The sequence below is a fragment of the Sceloporus occidentalis genome, unplaced genomic scaffold (assembly GCF_023333645.1).
Source record: "Sceloporus occidentalis isolate IW3139 unplaced genomic scaffold, rSceOcc1.0.p SCAF_7, whole genome shotgun sequence".
Lineage (NCBI taxonomy): Eukaryota > Metazoa > Chordata > Lepidosauria > Squamata > Phrynosomatidae > Sceloporus > Sceloporus occidentalis.
The window spans coordinates 76,349,100-76,366,336 of record NW_028316987.1 but is presented as its reverse complement, the minus strand read 5'-3'; the positions used below and the strand labels follow the sequence as shown (position 1 = coordinate 76,366,336).

Genomic DNA, 17,237 nt, shown 5'->3' with positions numbered 1-17,237 from the left:
CAAACTGAGCATTAATGCCTATAACACCTTTTGAACTCAGTGAAAAGATTTTGCTGGTGTAGTACAACTTACTTATGGCAGTCAGTTTAATATTTTCCCTTTTCCTTTCTGTCATAATCAAGGATTGGATCTTCCTAAAGTGATAAAGAATTTGCTTACCTCTCATCACATCTGATCAAAACCACACTGTCAGTACCAATTCCTAAGGCTGCTGCTCCTTTCTTCACAGAAAAATGACTCTGAAAAAGGACATGGATTATTATTTTTTACAATGTTTATAACCTGCTTCTTCAGCTGCTAAAGTATCATAGAGTAGTATCATGGTGGGGTGGGTGGGAAGAAAACCCACCAGGAAAGTTCCTGTGCAAATAATACTCAGGTATGGGTGCAGACCATGGTGAAATAAACTGAAGATTTATTATAGGGAAGCTAAGCATTGGTATTAATACTAAGACCACACTTGGAGGTTTTTAAAGAAAGTAAGTAACATTTTAACCTATTGTAGCATAATGGCTAAATATCAAAAGAGTGAGCCAGAAAGTCTTACTTTCAGATCTCCTGTAAATAAAGATATGTCCCTTCAGAAAGACACTGTCATTGAGGATCAGCCTTATATCTGCAGTACTGGGATAGTAATATTGAGTAACCTTACATTTTCCCAATATAATGCATTTCAGAAAGGGGGAGACACAGTACACAGTTCCTTTCATAAGAAGGAGGGAAGGAAAGGAAAAAGCGAGAGAAAGAGAGAAAGAAATCCATTAAATAAGGCTTAAACAAATAAGTGATTATATAGTCTTAAATTCAATTGTTGTTCCCAACTAGAGTGGATCCATTGAGCAATGGAATGTACATAAGTGCTGATTTACTAAATTACTATTAATTTAATGAATCTATTCTAGCTTGGAATAACAACTGGATTTTACAATTACAAAATCATGGTAAGAAAGTGTTGTTTAGTAAGCAAAAATAAGCTTAGCAAAATGATGAAAACAGAAACACGTACATGCTCTGATGTGAAGGCAACAAGTCTTGGAATAGCTGCCATTCCTTTCTCCTTAACTTCTGGGAACATCTTGAAACGTGCAACCAACATAGCATACATGTTAGATATGGCACCACCTGGAGTCCACAGTAACACACTGTTACCTCTTCTGTTCACACAATTGCATGGCTTTAAGCACAAACAGCATTTTCCAGCATGCAACTTTTAAAAGATGCAGCTTATCTTAGATAAGGGACATTCTTTGTTCTATTAATCTCCTTCGCCTCACTGAAATCACCTTCCAAATAAATCTTCTACCATAAAAAGCACAGGTAATCTAGGGCTCATCCAGACTGGCCAAATGTGTTGGGATCCTAGCAATGTAGTGTGTGTGTGCGCGCATGCCTTCAAGTCACCTGTTGACTTATGGTGACACTATTAATTTCATAGGGTTTCTTAGGCAAGGAAGACTCAGAGGTGGTTTTGCCAGTTCTTTCCTTGGAAATATAGCCTGGTACCTGGTATTCATCTAAGTACAAGACAGGGCTGACCCTGCTTAGCTTCCAAGGTCATACAGGAACTGGTGCCTTCAGGATATTTAGGTAGCAATGTATCAAGATACAAATGACATTTCTCTTGTCCCAGCATATTTCTGGATAATTCCCACAAATTGCTGCACTTTTAAAATCCTTTCTTGAGCAGTAATAGTGCCACTATATTCTGCTCTGGTCAGGCCCCACCTGGAATATTGTGTCCAGTTCTGGGCGCCACAATTAAAAAAGGACATTGAGAAACTGGACCGTGTCCAAAGGAGGGCGACTAAAATGGTGAAAGGTCTGGAAACCATGACCTATGAGGAACGCCTTAGGGAGCTGGGTATGTTTAGCCTGGAGAAAAGAAGGTTAAGAGGTGATATGATAGCCCTGTTTAAATATTTGAAGGGATGTCATATTGAGGAGGGAGCAAGCTTGTTTTCTGCTGCTCCAGAGACTAGGACCCGGAGCAATGGATGCAAGCTGCAGGAAAAGAGATTCCACCTCAACATTAGGAGGGACTTCCTGACAGTAAGGGCTGTTGGACAGTGGAACACACTTCCTCGGAGTGCAGTGGAGTCTCCCTCCTTGGAGGTCTTCAAACGGAGGCTGGATGGCCATCTGTTGGGAATGCTTTGATCTGGATTTCCTGCATGGCAGGGGGTTGGACTGGATGGCCCTTGCGGTCTCTTCCAACTCTATGATTCTATGATTCTATGAATGAAGAATTTCTTCCTGTCTAGGTTTCACTTAGGTACATTTTGGATTCCAAACCTATGTTTGCACCTATTGTTATACAGTACTTCACTTTACATTAGCACATTAGCACTTTATAATGTGGGCTGTTGGTGCTAATTTTCATGGTTTTTCAGCTGCACATGCTTAATTTCACCCCTTGCCCAATATGTCTCCAGGGAAACTGGAGCAATTTGGTTTTTAAAAATCTGTCCATATTCTTAGCACTATTGCACTCTAGATGGTCTTTTGTTACTTCTGTTTTCAACTCAGCTCAGATCACCCCATGCACACTTACTCATTCACTGCCTATTTGAAACAAAACAGTTTGGAGAAGCATCAACATATGACATTAAATGGTGCAGCACCATGTAACACACACTGCCAGTTTGGATGAGCAGTAGAAGAACCTGCATTTGGTTAATCTCTCTGTTATCTCATGTTTTCTAACATCCCCATATAACTAGGTTGTTAAAACCCTTAATCTTAGTGCCCCATCGCATAGCCTTCCCTAACAGAAGTCCTCCATATGTATTGAGTCCAACACTCAAACCGCTACAATTGCTAGTCATCCCCACCCAGTATGGTAACAGCTCAGCATATCTAAGGGCTAACGGGTTGGATAAGCTTGGCATAGTTTAGGAAGTGCAACAGCCAAACTCCTCCACCACCTTCACCACCATTTTGTCACCTTTGTACTACTAAAAACAGCAAGAGTGCTAAAGAGCTTGAACTTTGCCCACACCTAAATTCTAAAAGAGGTTTAAAAGAGGGCTGGAAATTTGTAACCTTTCAGAGGTTGTTGGGGTCCAAATCTGATCAGTGCTAGCCAGCATAATCAAGAATGATGGATAATGGGAGCTGAGAGTGCAATCATCTCTAGAGAAGCACATATATTTCCAGCCATGGTTTAAATTTTAAGCTAGCACAAATGTTTAATAAAAGGTTATATATTATTATAAAGTGCTTTGAGGGTGGAAATATTTTGACAAACAAATAATATTTACAGGACCAGATCTGTTTGGATTATCTAAAAGGAAAGGACATTAGCTTATTACTCTTCGCATATACCAAGGTTACAAGACATGTTCAGTACATAAACTAAAGGTCAACTAAAAGAGCTCTTCTGAATCCATTTTCCTAGCCTGCCACTTCAACACAATTTGCTTGAAAGAAGCATTTAGCTGGGGGCATCATTAGAGTTTTTAATGATCATGTCCCTAAGTCGCCATAACTGTGCAGTATTTTCCCATCCATGTTAGGATGTTGAATAATGAGCAAGCATCCCCTTGAACATGCACACTGCTTTCTCCCACTAGAATAATTGCAAAGGACATCATTTATCACAAGACTGAATATGTAAAGGAAGATCACCTACCAGGTGAAAAGATCCCATCACCAGCACCACCTGGCCAGCCAACAATTTCTCTCATTTTCCTTAGTGTGACGTATTCCAAAAGCACAAACACTGGAGCAATTTCATAGGTGAACCTGAAAGAAAAGCAACATCAATATTTTGCTGCATTAACTTAAAATAGAGGAAATATTTTCCTGAGCTTGTCAACATTATTTTGGCTGCCATTCTTGTTGGAGGATGCTGGATATTGTACTCCAAAAATGTAATTTTAAAAAGCATTAGAATTTCCCTTCTGGAAATTGTCTGGAAGGTGTCCGCAATGTTGCCAGCGTCTGCCTGCAAATTGGCTACCCAACTGTTGCCTCTGTGCCCCACTCCATCATCAATGGGTACAAGCGAGTCCTGGCTGTGGCTGTGGAAACTGACTACTCTTTCCCATTGGCTGAAAAGGTGAAGGCCTTCCTGGCTGATCCTTCAGCTTTTGTGGCTGATGCCCTGGTTGCGATTGAAACTGCTGCCCCGGTTGCTGCAGCCCCAGCCAAGGTGGAAGCCAAGGAAGAATCGGAAGAGTCGGATGAAGACATGGGGTTTGGTCTCTTTGACTAACTTGCTGGTTTTGTCATCCTCCAGTTGGAGTAGAAAGAAAAGGAACAAAATAAAGTACTACTTTATCCGTCAAAAAAAAAAAAAAAAAGAATTTCCCTTCTCCTACCCTCCATTGATAAAGATTCTTGTTTGGTAATTCAAAACCTATTATTAATAAAAGGATTTGGCAACTTGGCTCTTTCTTTGTTAAACTGACTGATATTGACCAATATTGTGAAGATCAGAGATGCAAATCTTTGTAAATTTTATTCTCACAGCCAAGAGCAAATATGTTTACTATGTTTCTCCTCCTGTGAAAAAGCCTTTGAAAACTGTCCTTGGAAACTTTGGAGGATTATTCTTAGATCAGGACATTTTCCTCGTATAAAATGTGCATGGATTTTTGGGATCAAAAAAAGCATTTCCTGTGCAAAAATGTTCTTTTCTGCGGGACGAATATGTCATGAACTTCAAAGATTTTTGTCCTTCCACTATTCTCCTCACCAGTTTTTTGACACTCAGGAAACCATTTTTTGTATCTACCATTCTAATGCCCCATTCAGACTGGTATAAAAGACATGGAAGGAACTGGGCTGATTCGGATGCCCCTCCCCCGAATCGCTCCGTTAGCAAGTGCCCACTACAAATTTGAAATCGAATGCATTTTGACCTGCAAATTAGAAATCGAATGCATTCTGTGTCTGCTGGCAAGGTGGCCGCTGCCAATCAAGCTATCATCATGGTGACGTTTGCAGGGCATCGGGGAAAGTGTCCTCCCTTTTTAAAGAGCCAGGCACAGGGGTTTCAGCGGCTGAAGCAGGGAGAGAGATGCCTCTCTCTCTTTCTCTCTTTTTATAAACCTGTGGGCTTTTGGGTCAGATCTGCCCCTGTCCCAGGCAAAGGATGGGATTGCCATGCATTTTTTTAATGCTTTTAAAAGCAACATTAGCTTTCCCTTTGCTTCCCTTGCTGTATCTGCTCAAGAAGACAAATTATGCGCATATTTGCTCAAAAAAAATTGTTAAAAATGTAACATTGATTGTTTGCAACATTTGTAGCTTCCCCCTCTGCAGAAAGCAAGGAGATCCAAGGATATAAAGTGCAAGCCTGGCTCCATCTGCCTCTGGAATACAAACAATGTGCATATTTGCTCAAAAAAAATTGTTTGAATTTGAAAAGGGGGGGGGGGGGTTTGCCTGACATGAGCTCCGTTCGTGACCTGAATTTTTTCCTCCTGCAAGGGAAGGAATGCCCAGCGACAGAGGGCTTTGGGCAGGGGATGCAGGGAAAAGAGGCTCCTAAAGAATGCCTTCTCTTGCTCCCTTCTTCCCAGGGCTCTTTCCTCCTCCCCCTCCCCTCCGATGAGGGGAGGAAATGCCTTGCCCTTTGCCCACCCTCTGACCTCAAATCCCTCCCTCAATTTGCCTCGATCGTGATCGAGGCCAAGTTCTCATTCCCAGGACCCGGGCTTTTCCAAAAGAAACGGTATTTGCGCCGATTTCAAAAACACCGCGCTAGGGGCCATTTACCACGGAACGGGTGTGCAAGCCTCGGATTCGCTTGTGTGAGATTTGGGGTGAGTATGAACTTCACGTGATTGAATCGGTTTGAGAACCGATTTTTTTTGGTAGTGTGAATGGGCCCTAACATTTTCAAATCTTCCTTTTGTCCTAGTGGATACTGGTACCTTTCAATAGCACAGGTCTGTGATAAACTAACTTTTTTCAGTGTTGTAGCTCTTTCTGATGTATTTTTGGGTGCTGAATTAAAAAATAAACAATAAAAATATCATACCATACACAGTTTTTTCACAAATTCAATATTTTTTTTAACAATTCAGTTGTTACTTAACTTTGATTAAGTATGGATGTTGATGTTCCAGCACAATTTCTTTTAGTGCTTTTGAATGGATTTTTGTGTTTCATATCAGTGAATTAAAGTTTATTGAAGGACTATCACCCTTTTCTTACACCTTGCAGGATAATCCTTTGCAGGGTCATTTCATTCAATCGCATATTACAACACAGAAATGTCAAAGCAAAGTGTGAAAAAGCTGTACATGATCAAGCAAATCTGAAGTCTTTTTTGGGTTCAGAATGACAACTTTCTATAAAATCAGCATACATTTTTAAAAAATGTTTTCTGACCTTTCGTTTTGCAAGTTTTTTGCTCATTCCTCTTTGGCAGGAATAGACAGTTTTCAAGAGTCAGGGGTGCATCTACACCATACAAATAATGCAGTTTGACATCACGGTCAGTGCAGTAGCTCCGTCCTATGAAATCTTGGGATTTGTAGTTTTACAAGGTTTTTAACCTTCTCTGCCAAAGAGTGCTGGTGTCTCACAAAACTACAAATCCCTGGATTCTGTAGGATGCAGCCATGGCAGCTAAAGTGGTGCCAAACTGCATTCTTTTTACAGCATAGATGCACCAGGGGTCACACTAAGGGTACCACAAAACCTAATGAACGCTGGGGAGACGGCACTTTGCTGCTGCCACCAGGGAAGTTCAGAAGCAACCACAGTGCTCTCTATGGTGCAGAAGGATGTCAGAAGGTCCTTCTTAATCATAGAGCCTCAGCAATGGGGAATGTTTCCTTTTATACTGGGAGGAAAGAGAAGGGGAAAACAATTGGGTTTTTGTTTTGTTTTTTTAGTTCTGTTGCTGACACAAATTCTCAGTGGCGTGGCTTGCTTCTAGTGACAAATGGAGGACAGCAGAGGATGAGTAAAACAACCTAACATCCATAAGTGGCCTATGGTCTACAAGTTGTCCACTCCTGCTTTTAGGAGAGGTAGGGTGAACCCCTGCATGAAGAATGTCCCTAGTTCAACTCTCAGTTAAAGGATCTGCAGAGGCAGAGCTCAAAAAGACCAATGCTCAGGTCCTTGAAGGGTCGTTGCTAGAGCTGATAGTAATTGAGCTAGAATGGGGTTGGAATCACACAGCACTCTATATATTGCTGAACAGCAAATTCCTAACCCATTCACTTACTGGGCAGGTCTGATGGGGCTTGCACTTTGACAATATCTGGCAAGCTGTATGATTCCCATCCCTAAGCCAGATGAGATCAGTGAACTGACAAAGTATAAGTCAGGGTCATATGTTTGTTTAAGATATTTTTTTACTGCCCTTCAGTCAAAAATCTAATTAATCTGCCTTCCAACACATGATATAAACTTAATATGCTGGATTCAGATTTAGTGCAGAGATACTGAAATAAATGGGACTGAAATTAGACATGATATACTGGTCCACTGATTTCAAACAGTTTAAACATGACTAGGTCTGTATCCACCCCAGAATATGAATATTAAACTTACACACAAAATGAACAATGAACAAAAATAAGCTTAAAACTAAAATAAGCTGTTGCACCAAAATGCAGCATTTCAATGAGTACCGTATTTAAATGACAGTAGCTGAAACCATCTCATGTTCAAATGACAAAATAATTTTCTACTACATTTCTCAGACCTTTCTGTATACATGTTTAAACTGTACTTATTTTCAGTGGGAAACATAATACAAAGCAGTTACAGTGGCAAAGGAATCTGTTTTTGAAACATCTACTGTGTAGACTCAGCACTATGGTGACTTAAGCCTAAATGGATCTCATATTTTAAAGCACCAAGAAATTACATACTTACATATTAGTATTGGCTGTAGACGTTAGCCAATCTGCAGCTAATCCAACCATATCCAGTCCAGTTGATAGTTGATTGAAATACCTGGGGTGTCCTGTGAAATAATGAAATTGTTGATGAGAATATAGCAAGTTGGTTACTGTTTCTTCTGAGTTTTTAGTCTACAGGGAAAAGCGATTACTCCAGGAGACAGGAATGATATACTGAAGAACTTCTGGTCCATTTGCATTTGCATTGCATACCCCCTATCTCCTGTACTCCCCACTTTCCAATTTGGTCTGTATAATCCATCCCTCATTGCAGCTGAAGAAGGAAGAAAGAGGAGAAATCAGGACGTCTCATTGTTGTTAACTGCTGTTGTCAATGATTTATAGCGACCCTAAAGTTAGAATCATCCAGGCCATTGTATTGACTCTCCATGTATAGGTGTGAGAGCTGGGCAATGTAGGAAGAAAATTAATTCATTTGAGATGTGGTGCTGGAGAAGAGTGCTGAGGGTACTGTGGATGGCCAGAAAGACAAACAATTGGGTCCTAGAACTGATCAAGCCTGAACTCTCCCTGGAAGCCAAAATGACTAAATTGAAGCTGTTGTACTTTGGCCACTTCATGAGAAGGTACAACTCATTAGAAAAGATCAGGATGCTGGGGAAGACAGAAAACAGTAGAAAAAGAGAAAGGCCACTTGCCAGATGGATAGACTCAATAAGGGAGAACATGGGCCTGAGTCTACAAGACCTTAGCAGAGAGGGAGAGATTAGGGCGGCTTGGAGATGTTTCATTCACAGAGTTGAGGTCTGCTTGAAGCAGCTAACAACAAACAACACGATTGAGAGACCCATACTCAGCAGCCCTGATCAAGGTCTTGTAGACTCAGAGCCATGACTTCCTTCATTGAGTCTATCTGTTTAAAATGCAGTCTTTCTCTTTTCTTACTGCCTTCTATCTTACCAAACGTCATTGTCTTTTCTAGTAAGTAATCATTTCTTGTGATATATCCAATGTACCATAGTCTCAGTTTAGTCATCCTGGCTTCTAGGCAGAGTTTGGGCCTGATTTGCTCTAGAACCCATTTGTTCATCTTTTAGCAGTCCACAGTATCTGTAGAACTGCAGCACCATATTCAGTGCCTTGATTTTCTTCCCATCAGCTTTCTTCACTGTCTTTCACAAATATACAGACAAATGGAAATACGTGAAACTCAGACTGTCCCTGTCAACTTGGGACAGTCAGGGATATGCCCCTCCTTTTCATACAGATCCTTCAGTCCCCTGAAAATGTAGTTGTAAGAATCAGGGAACCCTACTGTCAAGAAGAAAGGGGGAAATCTTCCAAACCTGTGCACAGGGAATGTCTGTTCATAGAAACCTTCTCCTAGCAGACAACAGATCCTGGGCCTAACATGAAGCATTTACAGGACAAATAATTTGAGAGAGCCATGGTTGCTTTCATAAGGTCAGATTCTATTTTACTCCCAGTTAGAGCTGAGTCCTTGATTCAAGTATTAAATAGAGACTCAACAAATATGTCAATCCCATTGATTCAGTGGGTTACTCTAGTTGGGACTACCAACAGTATTCAGGCAACAGTCTCAGCATTGACAGACTAGACCAGGGTGGAAATCAGATAGCCCACCAGATATTTGTGGGACTACAATTCCTAGCATTCTTTGCCATTGTTTACATTTGCTAGGATTGTTGGGAGTTGCGATATAGCATTATCTAACAGGCACCAGGTTGGGAAGGACAAATGTAGAGACTATCATAGGCAGAATACTGTTCAGTGTTAGCAGAGAATAAAGCTCCACCAGTTTATGTCTACTGGACTTCATATTTCACCTCTGCACACAACCACAGCCTAAGGCATTTGGTGTACTCTCACAGCCAGCTTGAGAAAAGAGTGCTTGCACAAGGAGATCTGAGCATTATCTGCCTTCATTTTTGAAACAGAGAAAAAGGAAGAGCTGTTGCCCTTTTGGACCTCTAGCAAACAGCGAGATGAAGATGATGATGATGACATTTATTTGTATCCTGCTTTCTCCCAAAGCATCTTACAATTTAAATGCACAGTACAATTAAAAACTTACAAAAGTGGCAATTAAAATAGAATTGAATTATTACAGTATTAAAACAGATCATTACTGATGGTGCTTTCTTTCCCCAGAGGCAAAACTACGTATACTGCCATAGCAACATCCCATGCAATTCTGGGATTTGCAGTGAAGAGGGGACATTTAGAAAGCTCACCCAGAGTGCACCAGTGCCTCACCAAAATATATATTCCAGGACTCCATAGGACAGAGCCATGACAGTTAACGTGGAATAATAATGCTGTGATTGTGTAGTGTGAATGCGCTCCTGGTCATTGTTTGGGCACATGAGAATATGTTTTGGGGGGATGTTGTACAACATGGCAGTGGATACCTCCTTCTGCAACAACCAAGCATGTACAGCCATTGGGATAACAGGATAACAGTTGCGTCATTGTATGTCACCAACAAAATTCTGCTTTTAGTGTTCAGAAACAGACTTTTCACGAGTGACCATATGTAAACCAGCTGCCCTATGCTTGTATGGGTTACTGAATAAGAGGGCACACTCTCTCCCATTGCATCTCCTGGCAGGAGGGAGTGATCTATAGAGTTTTGATATTACCTCCCCCCCACTGCACACCTGGAGTGTCCATAATTTCTAAGATACAAGAGTTCTTCCTTTCTACTCCCCAACCCCAAACACCAATGGTGAGCACAGCCCATTGACATACATACACTTTGGAACTGTAGCTCCAGCCAACAAAATCACATTTATGTTCTGTTTTTAATACTCTTGGAAGGGAAGTGGCCAAAAAATGGTTGACGGTGTAGTGGAAAATGAATATGCTAGTCTGAAACCTATACTTTGCAAATATCCCATAACCTTCTATCAAGTATAGCTGTGTTATTGGAATCACCATGTTCTTCTGTTGTACAAAATGGTTCTCCCTTAGGACTCAGCATTAATGGGGAACATTAATTGGCCAATTAGGCTGATCTTATGTCAAAGTCACCTTGGAATTTACTTTAAGACACTTACACAGATAGAAAGTGGAAACTGTTTGCCCAAGAGGTGTGTGTGGGGGGGAAATGGTGAGAGACAGACAAACAGAAAGAAGAGAACTGGAAATGAGTAGTCCAGATCTTGCTAGTTAGATGGGGGAAATAATTAGATGGTGTTACAGAGAAATTGGGATTACCTGTGTCCTTCTATTTGTACCCCTGTAATGCCTCTGTAAGCAGATTGTTGAGAGGATATTAGATCTTTGATCCACAGAAAGCAAGTACAGTTGACCCTCTGTTTTTGTGAGGGATCTGTTCCAGACCCCCCCCCCCACAAAAATGGAGGCTCGCACATATTCAAGCCACATAGGCTTGAATGGGTTGCACCTCAGGTGCACAGCCTGGGTGCACATGCACCATTGAAAATTGGGGAGGTTGCCCCTCCATGGATATTCAAGCTTGTGGATCTCAGATCCATGAGGTAGGAGGGCCGACTGTATAGTATTGTTTAATTGTCTTTTTAAAAAATCAGTGAAATATATCCTGGATTAATATTCTCTTGTTCAGAATCTGTAAGTCTCCAGTATGTTCTCATGTAATTAAAAATGACACTCTAAAAACAGGCCCTGGAATTGTTTATTATTATTATTATTATTAAACTTTATTTATGAAGCGCTGTAAATTTACACAGCGCTGTACATGCAATCTTTTTAGTTAGACGGTTCCCTGCCCTCAGGCTTACAATCTAAAAAGACATGACACAGAAGGAGAAGGGAGTGGTGACGGGAAAGGGTAAGAGGTCCAGCAGTTCCTCTCTACCTCCGAGGCCTGGACCAAGGCAGATGGACTGGAGGGAGGGCTTGGCTCCAAAAAGGAAGGTTAATCATTATCCAGGGAAAATACATACTCACAAGTAGGATAATACATATACAGTACATAGCAATACAGGAAATGGATCGATAAACAGCCAACAACAGAACATCAGATAGTAAGCGACAATTATGCGATGCCTGGGAAGGCTTCTCTGAACAGGATGGTTTTCAGCTCCGTTTTGAAGCTGGTTAAAGAAGTGATGGCTCTTGCTTGTGGAGGAAGAAGGTTCCAGGAGTGAGGGGCAGCAAGTGAAAAGGGGCGAATCCGAGATGGGGCAGAGGAAATCCTGGGCTGAGACAGGAACCCTTGACTACCAGAACGGAGGGCCCTGGTGGGAAGGTGAGGAGAAAGAAGGTCTGATAAGTAAGGAGGGGCCAGTCCATGGAGGGCTTTGAATGTCGACAGCAGGAGCTTATACTGAATGCGGAAAGGGAGAGGGAGCCAGTGAAGGGATGCCAACACAGGAGAGATGTGGTCAGAGCGGTGGGTGGAAGTGATAATGCGTGCAGCTGAATGCTGGACAGAGATTAAGGGACGGAGGTGAGAAAAAGGAAGACCAGCCAGGAGGACATTACAGTAATCAAGTCGTGAGACCACTAGGGCATGGACCAGGATCTTGGCAGTAGAGGCGGAGAGATATGGTCGGATTTTGGCAATATTGTACAAAAAGAATCTACAAGCCTTGGCTGTGGTCTGGATCTGAGGGATACACGACAGAGAAGAGTCAAAGATAAAGCCAAGACTGCGGGCTTGCTGGACTGGTTGAATGGAGATGTTGTCCACAGAGACAGAAAAGGAGTGTTGAAGGTTGGGGTTAGGAGGAAAGACAAGAAGCTCCGTCTTGGACATGTTGAGCTTCAACCGCCGATGGCGCATCCACTGCGAGACAGCTGTAAGGCAAGACGAGACTTGCTGTTCAAGCCTTGGAGAAAGGTGAGGGGCAGAAAGATACAGCTGGGTGTCATCAGCATACAGATGGTAGGAAAAGCCAAAAGAGCTGATGAGTTTTCCTAAGGACAGTGTGTAGAGAGAAAATAGAAGGGGACCCAGAACAGAGCCCTGGGGAACTCCAACAGATAAGGGAACAGGAGAAGAAGTCTGACCCCCTGCAACTACTGCAAAAGATCTGCCAGACAAGTAAGATCTAAACCAGTCGAGAACAGAGTCTGAGAACCCAAGGTCAGAGAGTATGTCAATTAGGAGACAGTGATCAACAGTGTCAAAGGCTGCAGACAAATCGAGAAGAATGAGAACAGAGTAAAGGCCATTAGCCTTGGCCTGTAAAAGGTCATTCGAGATCTTAGTGAGAGCTGTCTCTGTAGAATGCCTTGGGCGGAAACCAGACTGAAAGGGATCGAGAATGGAGTTGGCTTCAAGAAACTCAAGACAGCGCGAATAGACAACCCGTTCCAAAACCTTAGAAAGAAAGGGGAGAAGAGAAATCGGACGATAGCTAGACAAGGAGGAGGGGTCAAGAGAAGGTTTTTTCAGAATTGGGGAAATGAGAGCATGTTTGAAGTCCGAGGGGAAGGAGCCTGTAGAGAGAGAGAGATTGAAGATATGGAGGAGCGAGGGCAGAAAGGAGGGAGCTATAGAGATTAGAAGACGAGTAGGAATAGGATCAAGAGGACAGGTAGCAGGTTTGGAAGAGTTCAGAAGTGTAGAGAGTTCATCCAAAGAGGCAGGAGGAAAGACAGAAAATTTGTTAGGCGAAGGCGATAGAAGATTAAGAGCAGAAGAATCAGGAGGGACTATCTCAGAGCGAATAGTGGTAATCTTAGAGATGAAATAGTTAGCAAAGTCATTAGGAGAGAAAGATGAAGAGACAGGAGGAGAGGGAGGTTTAAGCAAAGTATTGAAGGTGGAGAACAAACGCTGCGGGCACCTCTCATTGGCAGAGATCAATGATTTGTAATAATTCTGTTTTGCCATAGAGAGGGCGCGTGAGAAGAAAGAAAGAACAAATTTGAAATGGATAAAATCAGCCCACTTTTTGGACTTTCTCCAAAGACGTTCGGCCGCTCTAGAGCAGGACCGGAGAAACTTAATGTTGGGGGTAAGCCAGGGCTGAGGTCTAGTCTTGGAGGAAGAAGTGTGTACAGAGACAGGGGCAAAATGGTCAAGAGTTGAGGAAAGAGTGGAGTTAAATAAAGACATAGCTGAATCAGCAGAATCCCCGAGATTTAGGGAAGAGAGAGATGAATCCAGGGTCAGACCAAGATGGTTAGAGTCGACAGATTGAAGATCACGAAAAAGACGTTGAATAGTATGGCGAGGAGGAGGAGTATAAGTGAGAGCAAAGGAGATTAAATGATGGTCAGAGAGTGGAAAGTCAAGTGCCAGGTAGTCAGAAATGGCGCAGTTTGCAGCAAGAACTAGGTCAAGACAGTGACCAAGAGAATGAGTTGAAGAGTTGGAGTGTGGTTGGAGGCCAAAAGAAGCTAGCAGAGAGTTAAAGCGAGATGTTGTAGGGTTATTGGAATCGTCAACGTGGATATTAAAGTCACCTAGGATCAAAGTGGGGACTGAATCCGAAAGGAAGAATGTCAGCCATGATTCAAAGTCAGATAGGAACTGGGTGGCAGAACCAGGAGGGCGATAGATGACTGCAACCCGGAGCTGTAGAGGAGAAAAGAGTCTAATAGGATGAAACTCAAAGGAAGAGAAATGATAGCTGGGGGGTTTAGGTTTCAACCTCCAGGTGTTGTTGGATTGCAGTTGCTATCACCCTTCACCATAGACGATATTGGCTTAGGCTGATGGGAATTGCAGTCCAATAGTAACTGGAGGGCTAGGTTTACTTTCTCCTACTTTAAACCTTAGCCTTCCCACTGCTCAGGAAAAGGTTTTCAGGCCTATGTGACAAATGGGAATGGTGTAGTTTCTTACCACTGCACCATATAAAAATGTATGCATCATCAGAAGTAGATCTACAATAGTCACACTACAGCAGGGGGCACAATTGGGCTGGGATCCAGCCCTATAGAATCCTGAGCATAATGCTTAATCGAGGGGGAAAACAGATTTCTAGAATCAGCTTTCTTTTCAATCACAGCCTAAGAAAAACTGAAATAATAAAGGAAAATTGGTTCAAATTGCTTTTTCTCCTCCTCTTTAGAATGAACTCTGTGGTGCTTTCCACCAACAGCCCTTTGAAGATCTTTGTCCACATGCCACATGTTGTCAATAAATGCTACACTTCAGAGGCAGAGGCAGGCATACCAGCTGAGGAGGCTTGCCACAGTTTATAATAACCTCTGTGATGAATAGCTAAAGATTATGAGCGGCAGAATGGCAAAATGAGGAAATGGAACTCTGCAAATTGCATTGCAGAAGAGTCAAGGGGCCGAGGATGGTACACACAGGCTACTGGGGCGGCAGAAGCATGTGTCACTTCTCCCTTGTCAGAATGCACAATTATAAATGGGCAAATTTCCGGGCAATTGTGATTTTAAATAACCTTGAGTAAACTCAGCATCATTGCTGTGTCAGTATGATTCATGTGAAAATGTTTCATGGATTCATTGGTCTATTTACATGGCTGATTTCACTGGCTTCTAGGTTGCTCTTTACAGGTCCTTTGTATATGTGGATGTGTGTGAATGTATGTAATTTCCAAAGAGCTTGTATAACTTATATTTTATATATTATCATATAGCATACAGCTTATTGTGATTATATCATACATATAAATGATTTCTGTCATTTATATGATTATAACACACACACACTCCTATAGTTTCCAAAACTGATGTTTGTGTGTCATCTCCAAATGGTTTATATAATTTACACCATTTACATATCATTATAGAGCATCCTATGTTATTTATATCATTTGCATGAATGATTTATCTCATGTTTCTGCTTTAAGACACATATACACGTACATGCATAGTTTCCAATCTCTCTCTCTCTCTCTCTCTCTCTCTATATATATATATATATATATACATATATATCTTTTTCAGAGAAGGTCAGAGCAAGCAACAACCCATGTAAAAACACAGCTCTAAAATCACAAGTCACATCTGAAAAACACACACACATACATGTAACAAAGAAATGCTTCTGAAATAGAACAATGGTTTAATCAAACAAACAAACAAACAAAAAGAACTGCATACTAAATAAAGCTGCTTTGGGTCATTGTTTTTTTATATCAGAAGAGAAAGATCAACAGCTACAGTACTTCAGTAGCATCGGATTAGGAAAGCAGGCCAAAAATACCTCTTCCCCTAACCCAAGGATACTGAACACAGTATGGTTATTAAGAAAAGGCATGGAGAAACAAAGACAGAAATTATCAGTGTAAAGCAACCATCTCTTCTCTGTCTTGCATGTGCATTTATAAATAAAGCATCAATGCTATTGATCTGTCAACCTTGGTACAAAATACAAAAGCTCAGTGATTCTATTCTGTGGGTAAAGCTAAAAGACAGAACAAGGGAAGGCAATTAAAAACATTATTTTCTTACAAACACAATCAAAGCCTCACCTTTTTGCCCTTCCTTGTTGTTTGTTGCTGTGTGCCTTCAAATCATTTCAGACCATAAAGCAAACTTGTCATGGGTTTTCTTGGCAAGATTAATTAAGAGGGATTTGTCTTTGCCTTCCTCTGAGGCTGAGAGAGTGTGACTTGCCCAAGGTCACCTAGTGGGTTTCCATGGTCAAGTAGGGATTTGAAACCTGGTCTCCCAGAATTGTAGTCTACTTTAGCTTAAATTATGTTGACTGTTCTGGATAGCAGTTCCTTATAAGAAAGAGAGAAAAATCTCTCAGTTTCTCCTCCCTCACATCTCAATTCCTTTCCAACATTGGAAAGGCTTTTCCTCCATTTCTATCACCTGGCCTTGTTTGCTTGTTATGCTGTCACTCAGTTCTTCCACTAATTTTATATGATTTGTTGCTTATCTGTTTTATCCTAACACAACTCCATGTGGTAGAACAGGGTCAAAGACAGTGACTAACCCAAGGTCACAGAGGATGAGTAGGACTTTAGAAGATTTTTTTTCTGAAGCATTGTAGTGTGGTCCTTCAAAGGAATGCACTCAAGCTGTCTATGGGAGTACTCTTATAAATCTCATCAAACTAGAAATCCCAGAATCCCACAGGATGGAGCCGGCATATCAAACAGCTATCAGACAGCTATCACTGTTTAGGGTATATAAACTCTTTAAGTCTCCCTGGCATCAGTTAAACACTTTAACCCAGGAATGGGTTTTCCCCTGAGGGCCACCTTAACTCAAAGTTAACCTTCCAACCAATGGTGGCCTCCTGGTCTCAAGTGAATGAGGCAAAAATAACACATACACTCCACTCACACATATCCTGTCTCACACACTTCAGTTACTACATGCAGAGATAATATTAGTACTGCTACCTCTGATGGAGTTGACATGTGTCCCATATTGCACAGGATGTCCTGAATTTAGGGGCTCAGAAGTCTCTCTTGAATGCTTGTTACAGGGGACATCCTAAATCCTGTGTTT

General features: G+C 41.6%; 1 protein-coding gene across 3 annotated transcripts in view; it reads right to left on the bottom strand.

Annotated features, from left to right (window-relative positions):
* Positions 1 to 17,237, bottom strand: part of GAD2 (glutamate decarboxylase 2) — a 48,092-nt gene that overhangs the window by 16,706 nt on the left and 14,149 nt on the right. For 2 of the 3 annotated variants that reach the window (XM_089533396.1, XM_089533395.1), the window contains exons 5-8: positions 7,846 to 7,936; positions 3,632 to 3,744; positions 1,007 to 1,122; positions 160 to 239 (exon numbers count right to left, since the gene is read on the bottom strand). In XM_089533396.1, coding sequence (XP_089389522.1) covers positions 160 to 239; positions 1,007 to 1,122; positions 3,632 to 3,744; positions 7,846 to 7,936 — 400 coding nt within the window. Of the gene's footprint in view, positions 1 to 159; positions 240 to 1,006; positions 1,123 to 3,631; positions 3,745 to 7,845; positions 7,937 to 17,237 lie in introns of those variants that run through there. The other variant, XM_089533397.1, reaches the window with a different exon arrangement.